The 13378-nt window shown below is 39.7% G+C and overlaps 1 protein-coding gene across 2 annotated transcripts in view; it reads left to right on the top strand.

The window, feature by feature from the left end:
- Window positions 1-13378, top strand: part of SNCAIP (synuclein alpha interacting protein) — a gene marked incomplete at both ends in the record, with an annotated part of 48653 nt that overhangs the window by 16964 nt on the left and 18311 nt on the right. For both annotated transcript variants that reach the window (XM_082301826.1, XM_082301827.1), the window contains 4 exons: window positions 1192-2054; window positions 3699-3878; window positions 5444-5557; window positions 11327-11452. In XM_082301826.1, the coding sequence (XP_082157952.1) occupies window positions 1192-2054; window positions 3699-3878; window positions 5444-5557; window positions 11327-11452 (1283 nt within the window). The remainder of the gene's footprint in view (window positions 1-1191; window positions 2055-3698; window positions 3879-5443; window positions 5558-11326; window positions 11453-13378) is intronic.

Raw genomic sequence — 13378 nt, 5'->3', positions numbered from 1 at the left:
GTCATGGAGAAAAGCCTTGTTACCTCTTCTTAATGATGAGATTCCTCCTGACCCTTTCCTTCCCCAAGTTAAACAGTCCCAGGTCTCAGTTGCTGTTCATGAATTTCTACTTCTTGTAAGAAAGATCCATCTTCCAGAGGAAACAGGCCTTAAAAATTGAGTTGTTGTTACTGATGCTAAAACAAATCCACTAAAAAGTTTTGACTACCTCTTTTGTTGCCCTCACAGAAAATCATCCTACTCGTAGGATGCCTCTCAATGCAGAGCAGAGTGCAGACTAATAGTTGGACAGGACCACTGTAAATGCCACCAGGCTATTGTGCACAGAGTGGGTCAGGTTGGAAGGGACCACAGTGGGTCATCTAGTCCAACCTCCCTGCTCAAGCAGGGCGATCCCAGAGCACACTGCACAGGATTGTGCCAGGTGGCTCTTGAATATTTACAGTGAAGGAGAATCCACAAGCTCTGGGCAAACTGTTCCAGTGCTCAGTCACCTGCACAGTAAAGAAGTTCTTCCTCATGTTCGGGTGGAGGTTCCTGTGCATCAGTTTCTGCCCATTGCCTCTCCTTCTATTGCTGGGCACCACTGAGCAGAGCCTGGTCCATCCTCTTGACACCCTCCCATCACATACTCATAGACATGGATGAGGTTCTTCCTCAGTTGTCTCTTCTCAAGGCTAAACAGGCCCAGCTCCCTCAGCCTTTCCTATTGAGAGAGACGATCCTGTCCCTTAATAGTAACAGCCCTCTGCTGGAGCCACTCCAGGAGCTCCATGTCTCTCTTGTACTGAGGACTGGGCACAGCACTCCAGATGTGGCCTCATCCAGGCCAAGTAAATGGGGAGGATCACCTCTAGATCCTTGCTGGCAATGCTCTTCCTAATGCACCCCAGGATACCATTGGCCTTCTTGGGCACAAGCACACATTGTTGGCTCATGGATGACTTGTATTCTTGGTTAGAACTTGATTAGAATGAATTATTTGTAACTATTACAATATACATCCTTGAAGAAAGTTTCTTTTCAGGAATGTCAGATTCTTCAGTTTTGCTAGAGATTCTGTTAAATCTGTTTAGATGTTATAATATAATTCTTGTTTCCAATATTTGGGCAGGTGTATCTTTAAAGCATGCTGTCATGTCACATGTCAGGTAGCACTCACTGCTAAATCAAATTCCTCTGTTTCTCTAGTTTCCAGCAGCAGCTGGAACTGTGGGGTCTCAACTCTTCTTGGAAATGCACAGAAACCAACAGGAATTACAGATGTGTGCAATAAATTCAGACCAGTGAAGAGAGTTTCCCCATTAAAGCATCAGCCAGAAAGCTCTGAGAACAATGAAAGTGATGACCAGAAGAACCAGAAGGGAGAATACCAGAAAGGCAGTGATTCTCAGTCTGCACCTCCAAATGATGACCAGAGTCCAGGAGAAGGAGAGAGCCTTAAAAGCAAAAGCACAGAACCTGCTGTTCTGCTTGGGGAGCTGGAGCACTATGACCTGGATATGGATGAGATTTTGGATGTGCCTTACATTAAATCAAGTCAGCAACCTGTTCCTTTTACAAAGGTAGCTCCTGAGAAAAAACTTTTGAGTGCGTGTTCAACCATGAATGGTCTAAGTGGCAAGAGCTGTCCTGCAGGGAGCACAGAGAGCTCGCCTGCTGGCGGGACACAGTTCTGTGTGCTGTCTCCTGTGAAAGGCGCTCAGCTGAGAAAAATGCAGCCCATTGTCCTCGATCAGCACAAGCATTCAGCAGAAGAATTAGAGCTTTCCCAGCCTTTAGTTAAGTGTAGCTCAGCCCATGAATCTGAAGCCCAAGGCAAGGGCTTCCTCAGCAGGACACTTGTTGATCCTCATGCTCACAAAGCTGAGAAGACTATGCCGAGCTGCCACCGGAGGACTTTCCACCTGCAGACGGCAGTGGCAGAAAGCAAGCAGCTAGAGGAACTGAGCATGAACTGGAGCAGCGCAGGGGGCCCAGAAGAGAGGAGCGAAGAGGTGAAAAAAATTAAGAGCATCTTAAATATTGTAAAGGAAGGCCAAATCTCTTTACTGGTAAGTATCATATTTTTCATAAAAAATGTAGAATAAAGTGATCTATGATATGGTTTATTAAGCCAGCTAAGCTGATGAAGTTCATATTTTGAACCACTGCCCATTTTATCTTGTAGACTCCTAAGAAATTAAGCGTATGGGCTTCCAAATGGAAAACATTAATATTTAAATAAAATATGTAGCAAAACCAAGATGCTAGTTTAATGTCTGTATAGCCAAGATTGCTGTTTTATGCAGTACACTGAAATTATAAAGAAGGCAGACATTTTAACTAATAGAATCACTTAAATATCAAATTTAAATCCTAACTGAGATTTGCCTTTCATGTTTGTGGGTCACTTTGCTCAATTATTTCTGGTTTAGCACTGTTGTTATGTAGAGGTTGATGATGGGAACAGAGAGGCTTCTGTTGTATTCTGATTATTATTCAGGAGTGTTTATGCTGTCTTGTTGCAGCAGCATTCTCACGCAGGAGCTTTCTCTAAAGCCTCGTTGGCCTCTGACCCATATGAAGTTTTTTTAGTAAATTCTAACACTGTGATCAGGCACTGTCAATGATGGTTTCCAAAGTAACTGGTTGCAAGTTAGCACAATGATGCAGAGCATGTGATCTCCACACGGAACAGCTGGTGAAGGCACAGTGTATGTATAAAAACTAGTTTTGTTAGATTTTTGTTCAGCTTCTCTGTTTACCAGTCTAGCTCAAGCACAAAGGCATGCTGTTAACATAGAAGCATGAACAAAGGAAGATATTCAAAACTAGACAGAGGCAGAAGAGAATATTAGATTAGTCATTAAGAAATAAAAGCAAGTTAAATTCATCCTGAAATAGGAATTGGGGTGAAAAAAGAGGACATCATAGGTAAGAAAATATTTTTTCCCAACTGGTTGAAACCTCTTCAAGAAGCACACTCATGGAACAATACTCTAGCAAGACTGCATAACTCTAGGAACTTAGTTATTGCTACTCCTTGACTCTGTCTTTAATCTTTTGTTTTCCTTTTGGAGTTTCTCAATCTGATTGTTTTGTCTTTAAATTAGAATTGGGCAGAAATATTGTATTACATCATGGTGGTGTAGAACTTCGAGTAAATATCCAAACATATTTTTCCATGGAAACAAGCTATCACACAAAACTCTTCTGTCATGTGCTTTAACTACGTTTTAAATGGTGCTTAAAATAAGCTACCGCTTTTGTGATGAGCAAAATTAATCAGGAATGTCTTTCAGAAGTCATGGATGTTTTCTCTTCAACTACTCATCAATATAATGCCAAAAAAAAAAAAAAAAAATAAAGGGGGAGAGAAAATTCAGACAGAAATTATTAAAATGTGGGTATTTTTGCAACTACTTCATTGATCAGACTAGTGGGAAGAATTAAAGCCACTCAAGATCTTGCACTGTTGCATGACAATTGCATGAGAAGGAAACTTCGCAATCAGCCAAGCCAGTGAACATCCCACCTCTGTCCTTGTGCTAATAGTACCCAATTTCTATACACTGAAGTAAAAAGCTCTGGATTTTGACTTATAAAAGAGCATGACTGTTGGGAAGCCTTCTTGTGTTTGGCTTGTGTCTTGGGCTGTGAGGATAAATGTATCTTTTTATCCTTAGCTGTAACTAACATACGGCTTTTTTTAACAGCCACATTTAGCAGCAGATAATCTGGATAAGATCCATGATGAATGTGACAACAATCTGTTGCATGTAGCAGCATCAAAGGGACATGCAGAATGCCTGCAGCATCTCACTTCTTTGATGGGTGAAGACTGTTTGAATGAACGAAACATTGAGCAGCTAACTCCAGCTGGATTAGCAATAAAGGTAACAGGCCCTCTCTACTGTAATGTGACATAAAGGTCATTTAGTTTTCTCCTGTGATGGCAGTAAGAAATGCATCCATCAGGATGTTATTTTTCAAGCTTTTTAAGTGGGAAAAAAAAAACCCTGTTGGCTGGTACTACATAAGCAAAGTAAAATGGATTACTACACAAGATGTAATACCCACTCTATAACACTGACAATTTTTACATTGCTGTCAAAACATATACATTAATTTTTAAATCAGTCTACTGAATCTAAAGACTATTTGTTATGTTTTAAGTAGCTTTCACTTAACTTGGATTCAGTTGTTTCTTTAGGGAGCATAACAGTTTCTTGGTTTCTTACATATACTGGTATAATCTTGTAAGACAAGTGTGAGAACAATTTTACAAAGCATAAAAGCACCTGGAGGTGAAAATTCCCAGTTGTCTAAAGCAGTTGCATCAAAGTTAAAATGTACATGTTGCAGAACAACAACCTGTTAAAATCTGAAAAAAATTATTGTCCAAGCTTTCAGAAAAACTTACTATGTAGGAATTATGAAAATTCGTGGTGTTACTACACTAAAATAAAAGATAGCGCAGGAAGGCTGATGATTCAATCATAGTGATTCTGGTTCTTTGATTGAATGTCACTCCTTTCATCCTCTAAATACCTTAAGAACAAAGAAGGGAAGGGGTGAAATATAATACAGGAGTTTCTGTTTCTTTGGGGGGTTTATTGTTATTTGCTTCCTGGGAAAAGTTTAGAAACTGAGAAAAGACTGGTGGATTCCAACCTGCCATTTTGCATATTTGAGGCACACTTCAATCACCTAGGGCCCTGGTGTAGGTGGCATGGTTGGGTTTTTTGATTTTTTCTGGGTCAAGCCATATGAATAGAAAATTAAACTGATACCTAGTTATACTAATGAAATGCTCTGATATCTTGGCCCATGTGAAAATGTTTAGTTACAGTCTGCCAATTTAAAGTCCTGCAAAACTTTAGCAATTTTTCTTTCTTGTTTTTTCAAGGTTGGTATATAATGTGTTTGTAAGCCAATAAATTCTGATACTTACCTCTTTTGTGGAAAATAGGTGCACACCCCATATAGTACAACGTTATGGGAGTTACAGTGGTATAAAGGAGGAGCAAAAAAAAATAAGTATCATTGTATCAGTGTTGAAAACTACTCTGGAAGTAAGGATCAAGAGCCACAAAATTTAGTTATGCCAGATCACTTAAAGGCTCTTACAGGACCTTGCATTGACCGAGGACAAGTCCAGTCATGCAAGTCATCATTAGATACTTGTGCTGGAGCACCCACACTAACAGGAAGAACTCCATCACATTTACACTCTCTTCTGTGAATGACAAAGTATGATCAAGTATTATTGAAGGTAAAGGAACCAATGTTTAAATCAGTCTGCCTTTCTGCAGAAAAAGAAAAAAGGTTTTATTGGCTTATTCTTTAAATCTTCAATCAAACTGGAAATTTTTAATAATTCTGATAAGCTTTTTGCTCTCTAGTAGATGTGTTTAGAATGGAAACACTTGGAATTTAGACTTTTTTTTTGCTTGTTTAGAGCGGTCAGCTGGAGTGTGTTCGATGGATGGTGAGTGAAACAGAAGCTATTGCGGAACTCAGTTGCTCAAAAGACCACCCAAGCCTTATCCATTATGCAGGTTGCTATGGCCAGGTATGACCTTCTTTTACATTTTCATAGATTACTTGGGTGCTTATACAAGAATTTAAGTTAAATCATGTGTATCATTTTATGACTTTTAATTGCAGATGCTCTGAATTAGTTCAAGTATAACAAAATCTTTCCCAACTTAATCTGTGTAATTTTTTCCGCATTTTCCCTCTGAAGTTGTTTTTTTATTTTTGGTTGGTTGGGTTTTGTTTTACAAGCTTTGAGTAATGGCAAGGAGAAGATTAGCTGGCATGTTAGGCCAACCAGTAAATCCCAAGAATATCTACGGAGATTAGCTGTCATCTGGAGGACTCATAGGACACATCAGAAGAGCAACAAAAATTTGCAGTTTAAGAATTCATTGTATTGGCAGTGAAGTATGGTGGAACTGGAACATCACCTGTCTAGCTTTAGCCACTTCCATTGAAAACTACATACAAAAAAATGTTGTAGATTCACAGAATATTCTGAGTTGGAAGAGACCACAAGGATCATCAAGTCCAACTCTTAAATGGCCCATATGGGGATTGATCCCAAAAGCTTGGTGTTATTAGTACGATGATCTACCCAACTGAGCTAATTGTAAACCAGTCCTGTTTCACACCTAACTTGTCTGTTACTGTAATAGTGAGACACCACTGAAGTACAGCATTCTAGTGCTTGGCTAATATCTGGAGGAACATTACACAACATTCTCTTTCCACAACATCTGTTTTTCCCTAAGTAGACCTTGCAATAATCCCTCTTCGGGGGACCTTCTCCAGGATCTACTATGGAAGGAACGGCAAACAGTTACTCTTCTTTAATCTCTTTGGCAGATGGACCATTTTATCACACAGTTTCTTCAACAGACATTAAAGATAAATTATAGAATCACAGATTCATAGAATGGTTTGGGCTGGAAAGGACCTTAAAGATCATCTAGCTTCAACCCCCCAGACACTGGCAGGGACACCAAACCTCACTGATTTTGTAGTGATGCTTTTTACTCTTGTTAAGAGAGAACAAACAAAATATAACCACCAAGAAAATAATTCTTTGATGTATGTGATTATCTCATTCAATGCCATACAATTATTGTGACGTATTTCTGCTGCTTAACTGCTTCTGTCCAAGCATGTACTGTAGGGGAAAGGAGAGGCAGTTTTGGAAGGTTATGGAGCTGGAGGTCTACCCTTTCTCCTGCTGTTTCTACAGGCACACAGACACCCTTGTTTTCATGCTGTGCAAAGACCTCTTTTTTTTGCACTTACCTACTATGCAGATGTTACTGGTGCAAGATAGGATCCTGCTGGATATTCAGATTAATGGTGTTAGCATGTTCGCTGTAAACCCAGCACTGAGGATAGGGAATATGTAAGCCAGACCAGAAATGGATTAGAGAGAAGAGTGTTTGCTACTGGGAAGAAAGAGTTTGAAAGAGAAAGTTGCACGTGAGCTTAAATTCATATCTTCACTTGATTAACCTAATTTTGTCCTTGTCTCTAAAGGTATTTATATAAGCTAAAGCCAATGAAGCTTTGGGGTTTTTTCAGTGAGCTATGGTATCTAGTGCCAGAAATGGATCTGGCACACTTTATCTAGATTCATTTCAGAGCAGAACGGAAGCTCTACCACTTAAGAAACACCAGCCACCCATGAAATTTGCCAAGGTGACATAAAAATTGCTGCCAAATTTTCTTAGTTAGCTGAATGCCAAAGAAAGTTCATATGTGATGTCAATTATCTTTTTTTTATAATCCATAAACTACCTGAAAACATGAGGGAGTGTTGAGGCTGAAGGGGTACCAGACTATCTTATCCAAGTTTGTTAAGAAAAAAAAAATCTTTGAGAAATTTAAATGCTTACTTAGCGCTGTCCTTGAAGCTTTAATTTATTTTACCATTACTTACACGAGAGATAATCCATGTAAACACTGGTCTTGGCAGAATTACAAGAGTAATATTTTTACAAGGAAGACCTGTTACTGAATCCTTTCCTAAAAGAGTCAGTCCATCCATTGTGTCCCCAGGCATTAGACACGCGCGCCATAATTTTCTTCAAGAATCATAATTTAGAATGGGCAGCAGAAGGGAGTTCATAGCAAAGTTCCTATGTTAATAGTCATCAAACTACAGTCATGGCCTGTCTCCAAGGATGTGTCAACAACATTATATTTTTCCAATGAGAGAGGGACCATATAAGTTAATCTGATTGAAAAGAACAAAAGCTCGAAGTCAACCTGTAGCCTGGTCAGCATATCTCCTTAGCAAGCATGAGATTATGCAAGAGAAACCATGATGGTTGTCAGGCCTCTTTACACTGGGCCTCAGTCATGAGTACAGTGAAGGGCAGCTGTGCCTGGCCCAGTCACCATGTCACAGCAAGATGGTGCTGCAGTCCTAGGTGCACATTGTCCTAGGCCTGACTAAGAGTTTCACAGGGCTGGAAAGGCTTTCCAACAGGGATGTTGTGGTAGTATGGACTGCACAGGCAAGAGGCAGAGGGTGGGGAATGCCAAGGGTTTGTGGTTTCTGAACTCCAGAGAATATAGAGGGACTTTGGGATACCAACCTAAAGCATGACTGAGGACCTAGAAAGGATCCTGTGCACACCTTGGTGGTGGTACAGTTCTGGAGAGCACAGTGGGAATGAGTGTGTGACATTCAGATATGAAGATACCTAACAAACCTCAGGGTATTTGCCTTCCTGTCTGATGTCGTTTTTACAAGGGTAATGTGTGGTTTTCACTCATTCCTACTCCTCTTCTTTGAAGGGATACTGGGAAGGCCTGTTTATTTAATTAATATCAAGTGGTGGGACTAGGATTAGCTGTAAAGTCAGTACTCTTCAGCATGCTATCCCTTCCTGTTGTAGGCTATGTAATTATTTAAATGGTCCATGTTAGTTGTACTTCCTTCTCCAAAAGTCGTCTGATGGAACCAAAGTCAGCAGCCTGTCCCAAATTTTACTGAAGTATTTTTATAGAGAGGTTTGAATTACTGTAGATCTAGAATAGGCCAAAGGGGTGTTAATAACTGCTAGAACATTTTAAGACCATTGTAGGTCTTAAAAGTAACAGATATACTGAATAATTTATCAGTATTTATAAGTTCCTATTACATAACAAAAAAGCAATTATTTTTCATTATCTTCATCTGATGAATTTCTTTACTATATTGCATTTTGTCTAAATAAACTGAGTTGAAGACTATAAATCTATTCCTGAAAACATTTTTCTTGCAAATGCATAATGTTAATAAAAGTGAGAGTGTTAATAAAGTGATACGTAGTATATTTTGATATATGATGGTTTTGTTTTCCCTGGTTTTAAGTGAAAAAAGTATTTGTTTTCTTGGGGTTTTTTTGGTCAAGGATAAATTTGTTGAAACACAAACTGTTTGAGTAGAACTATAACTTTGTGCCTGTGATCACTTGGTGCACAGATAGTCTTAAGTATAGATGATTGAATAGAGCCATGCAGCCACTTGACTTCAACTTGACTTATCAACTCTTGTTGATAAGATAAATGACTAGGAAGCATGATTTGCTCCATGCTGTTGTGATCATAAAATTACAGAACATGCTTAACATTCTGGTACCTATTACATTCCAAAGAAATATATGATTTCAAAGCTATAGTTGTCTTCCAATTCTGCAGATAAGTTTTGCTAAAATATTTTTCTTTTAATTATTGAAACATAGAGGTATTACTGCACAAAATATTACCGCAGGCCTGGTTCCTACGGTATATCACCGTGCCCCGCAGCCATAGGGAGGAGGAGGAGGAGAAGATCCAGCAGGCAGGAATTGTGCAGCAAGATTGATTGATTTAATTATTTTACAAACTCTTTTATAGACTTTTTTCTTCATAGTCTAATTGGACAAAGGATCAGCCACCCTTTGGGGGTGATTGGCTAAAATCCTAAAACATCCATTGTCAAAATATTTTTCTACTGTACCATAAACAAGACTTTTCAAGGTTGCAGGTAGTTTCGTTGTTTACATAACTCTGCTACCTCTTCTGTGAGAGAGAAAAGTCTCTCACAAACTTAGAAAATAGCAAGAAAATCCTTGCTAGCAGCATTTTTGTATCTACATAGGGGCAATTCATAGGAGTAGCATAATCCTTCTTCATCGCTGGCCAACACCACCAACATATTGAGAATTTGTTCAAAAGTATTTTTAAAGGGATATGTGATCTGAAGCCATCTCTCCATGCTGGCTGTCAGCTGTATTGGGCAGTCAGCCAAGGAGAAGTCAAAATACCTAGGTCTTCACCCTGTAATAAGAACAAAACTGCTGCTAAAGTGAATATATGAAGAAAATAAGTATCAGACAGAGTAGCCCTCTGAAGGAGTAAGCAGAGACCCGGATGCCTGAACGCGCAGAGTCATCTGGAGTAGTTCAGAAGAGTCTGACAGTCCCTCTCCTTTTCATTGCAATAAAAATTTTGCACAAAAAATACAGGTTTATATCCAACCTTATTAGAATTTTCTTTCTTCACTTTTATTCTTACCCTTTTCTACGTAATTAATGCTACGATTCCTATATGTGCTTTCAATACTGTTTTGTTTAGGTGTACTTTAATTTTCCACGTTTCTAATTTTGGGTAGTTATGTACTTATGTGTCACTGGAGCTACTGAGATGGTGCAGGTTAAGTCTGTGGATTAGTGTTTGCAACACTAGAATCCACACTAGAATTCCCCCTTTGAACTGGAGCTCTGAGACAGTGCAACACATGATAGATATCAATGCAAGATATTAAAAAATACATGTTTAAATAAAAAAGTTTTAAGCTAGGAAGTAATTTAGTCTTTTCACCTATTCAGACAGAAAAACTTAAAGCAGCTGTAGTCAGCTACCCTTTAATGGAGTGCACTTTTCTATGTAATCTATAGATTTATTCTAGATTTTCAATATGTATCATATTCAGGAGGGCAAAAAGAAATTTAAACTGGAGAGGAATGGGAAGTTCCTAGAGAGAAGAAATTTATTCCAGATAAACTTGCTGGAGAAAATAAGAAATCAGAAAAGCTTAGTGTACATATATAACTCTCCATTGTTATAAAAGAATACCCAAATAAATGTGTATTGTACCTACATACACACACAAACAGTGATGTAAAAAAAAAAAAAAAAGTTTCTACCTCAGTTTTGGCTTCCAGATTTTCCGAGACGAGCTTTTGCACTCCCAAGTCTCCCCATCCTTCCTAAAATGCAGGACATACAAATGGTCCATGAGTCAGTACACTGAGACCTTAGGGTAACATTATTTTCTGGTTTTAGTTGTGTTGCTGCTTCTTTAGCACAACTGCACAGAAATGGGGAATGATTATAGATCTGAAGAATCTAACTGCTCATGGCTGTGATCTGAGCACAATCCTGTTTTATTTTTCCAGACAGGCTTGTGAAGTTTGACCAAATTTCACAACCTGATTTTCAGATTGATATATGGATTGTTCTGCCTCAGGTTTCATCCTCAACACAGAGGCATGCACGATTTTTATGTACAATTTCTCAGAATGTGTTACAGTACTCGTTTTTTTCCTATTATGTCTTTTTATAAAATAAAGTATTTCAACTTTTTCCCTTGGGGGAAAAAAAGAAACCCAAAACTCCCTAAAAGCCAAACCAGAGTCCCATGATGCACTAAGTCCTACAAAGTTAAGAGAGACTGAAAACAAGGAATTACTGGATAGTATTAGTAACAGATGACAGTACCACTATTCCTCTAGTATATTCAGCTTTTCATTATTTCTTACCTTTTGTGACATTTCTTTGCCCCCAGGAGAAAATTCTTCTGTGGCTTCTTCAGTTTATGCAAGAACAAGGGATTTCACTGGATGAAGTTGACCAGGATGGAAACACTGCTGTTCACATAGCTGCTCAACATGGCTATCTAGGATGCATACAGGTAGAGTGATAGCTATAGAAGAAACCTCTAAACTTCAAGCTTGAATGACAAAAGAAATATTATGGGAAATCTAAGTGGGAATCATTATTGATACATTAAAATATATCAGAAGGAAGAACTTTAAACCAGTAGGAGTCAGACTGAAATAGTGAAAAGCTTTGGATTTTTGATTCTATTCTCAATTATGCTGTCGTGAGCCTAAACTAACTTGTATTTCAAGATGAAAGCATGATTATATTGTTCATACATAAGCAGCTAGTGTGTATGTTTTTGTGTTGCAAAAGGTCAGCCAGGTTAGATATGCATACTTTTCTTATTAGTCTGATAGTTTTCCTTCTGTTTCTTTTTCCATTGAGTAGTTGTAGCTCTCCAGCTTAGGGGAACTATAAAAGATAGGTTTGTTGAAGGATTATACCTTGACTAAACCATCCCTTTCAGACTTACCATCCTGGAATGAATCTGTGCTATACATTGAAGAGTGATGCTAATTTCTAACTAATTCTTGGTGAATCATCTTGGCCACTGAAAACAGTACAGTTCTGTTGTACAGAGGTGCTAAAAATGGTAATTTGTCCAGCTGAGAAGGCTTTCACATCTACAGTGCTAATGGAAGCCAGATCTGAACGAACCAGTTTGGATACCTCTGTCCAGTACCTATGTTCAATGCAGACATACCAAAAAAGTAATGGAGTTGGACTAGATGGCTGGTCTTAGAGTCATAGAACCATTAAGGTTGGCAAAAACCTGAAAGATCATCAAGTCTGACCAAACTAGCACCACCACCATGCTCATCATTAAACTGTGTCTGCGAGTGCCACATCCACGCTGGTTTTGAACGCTTCCCGGGACAGTGCCTCCACTACTTCAATGGTCAGTCTGTTCCAGTGCTTAACAACCCTTTCTGTGATAATTTGTTTCCTAATATGTGATCTAAACCACCCCTGGCACAACATGAGGCCACTTCCTTTCATCCTGTTAACTTGTTACCTGGGAGAAGAGGCCAATCCCCACCTGGCTACAGCCTCCAATCAGGCAGTTGTAGAGGGCAATGTCCCCCCCTCAATGTCCTTTTCTCCAGGCTAAACAACCCCAGCTCCCTCAGCCTCACAGGGCTTGTGCTCCAGACCCTTCCCCAGCTCTGTTGCCCTTCTCTGGATTTGCTCCAGCACCTCAATGTCTTTCTTGCTGTGAGGGGCCCAGAACTTGTCATAGGGCTTAAGGTGTGGCCTCACCGATGCCCACTGGCCCCACTGTTGCTGATACAGGCCAGGATGCCATTGGCCTTCTTGGGCCCTTGGGCACGCACTGGCTCATGTTCAGCCGCTGTCAACCAGCACCCCCAGGTCCTTCCAGGCAGCTTCCTGGCCACTCTGCTCCAAGCCTGTTGTGCTGCTTGGGGTGGTCAAAGTGCAGTTGAATCTCATCTAGTTGGCCTCAGCCCTTTGATCCATTCTGTGCAGATCCCTTTGCAGAGCTTTCCTGCCCTCCAGTAGATCCGCACTCCCACTCAACTTGGTGTAGTCTGTGAACTTACTGACAGTGCACATGATCGCCTTGTCTGTGTTGTTCATTACATTAAACAGGACTGGCCCCAGTGCTGAGCCCCGGGGAACACCTCCAATGACCAGCCATGATCTGGATGTAAATACACTCACCACCACTATCAGGGCTCTGCAATCCATCCAGTTTTTCACTCACACCATGGGCACCCAGCTTCTCTGGAATAATACTTTGGGAAACCATGTCGAAGGCTTTACTAAAATCTAAGTAAACACATCCACAGCCTTTTCCTCATCCACTAGGCAGGTCACTTTGTCACAGAAGGAGATCAGGTTGCTCAAGCAGAACCTGCCTTTCATAAAGCCATACTGTGGGTGAGATCCCCTGGCTGTCCTGTACTTGTTGCATGAGGATAGTCAAGATGAT

This window comes from Coloeus monedula (assembly GCF_965178545.1).
Source record: "Coloeus monedula genome assembly, chromosome: Z".
NCBI classification, from domain to species: domain Eukaryota; kingdom Metazoa; phylum Chordata; class Aves; order Passeriformes; family Corvidae; genus Coloeus; species Coloeus monedula.
This window is presented reverse-complemented; position numbering and strand designations above follow the sequence as displayed.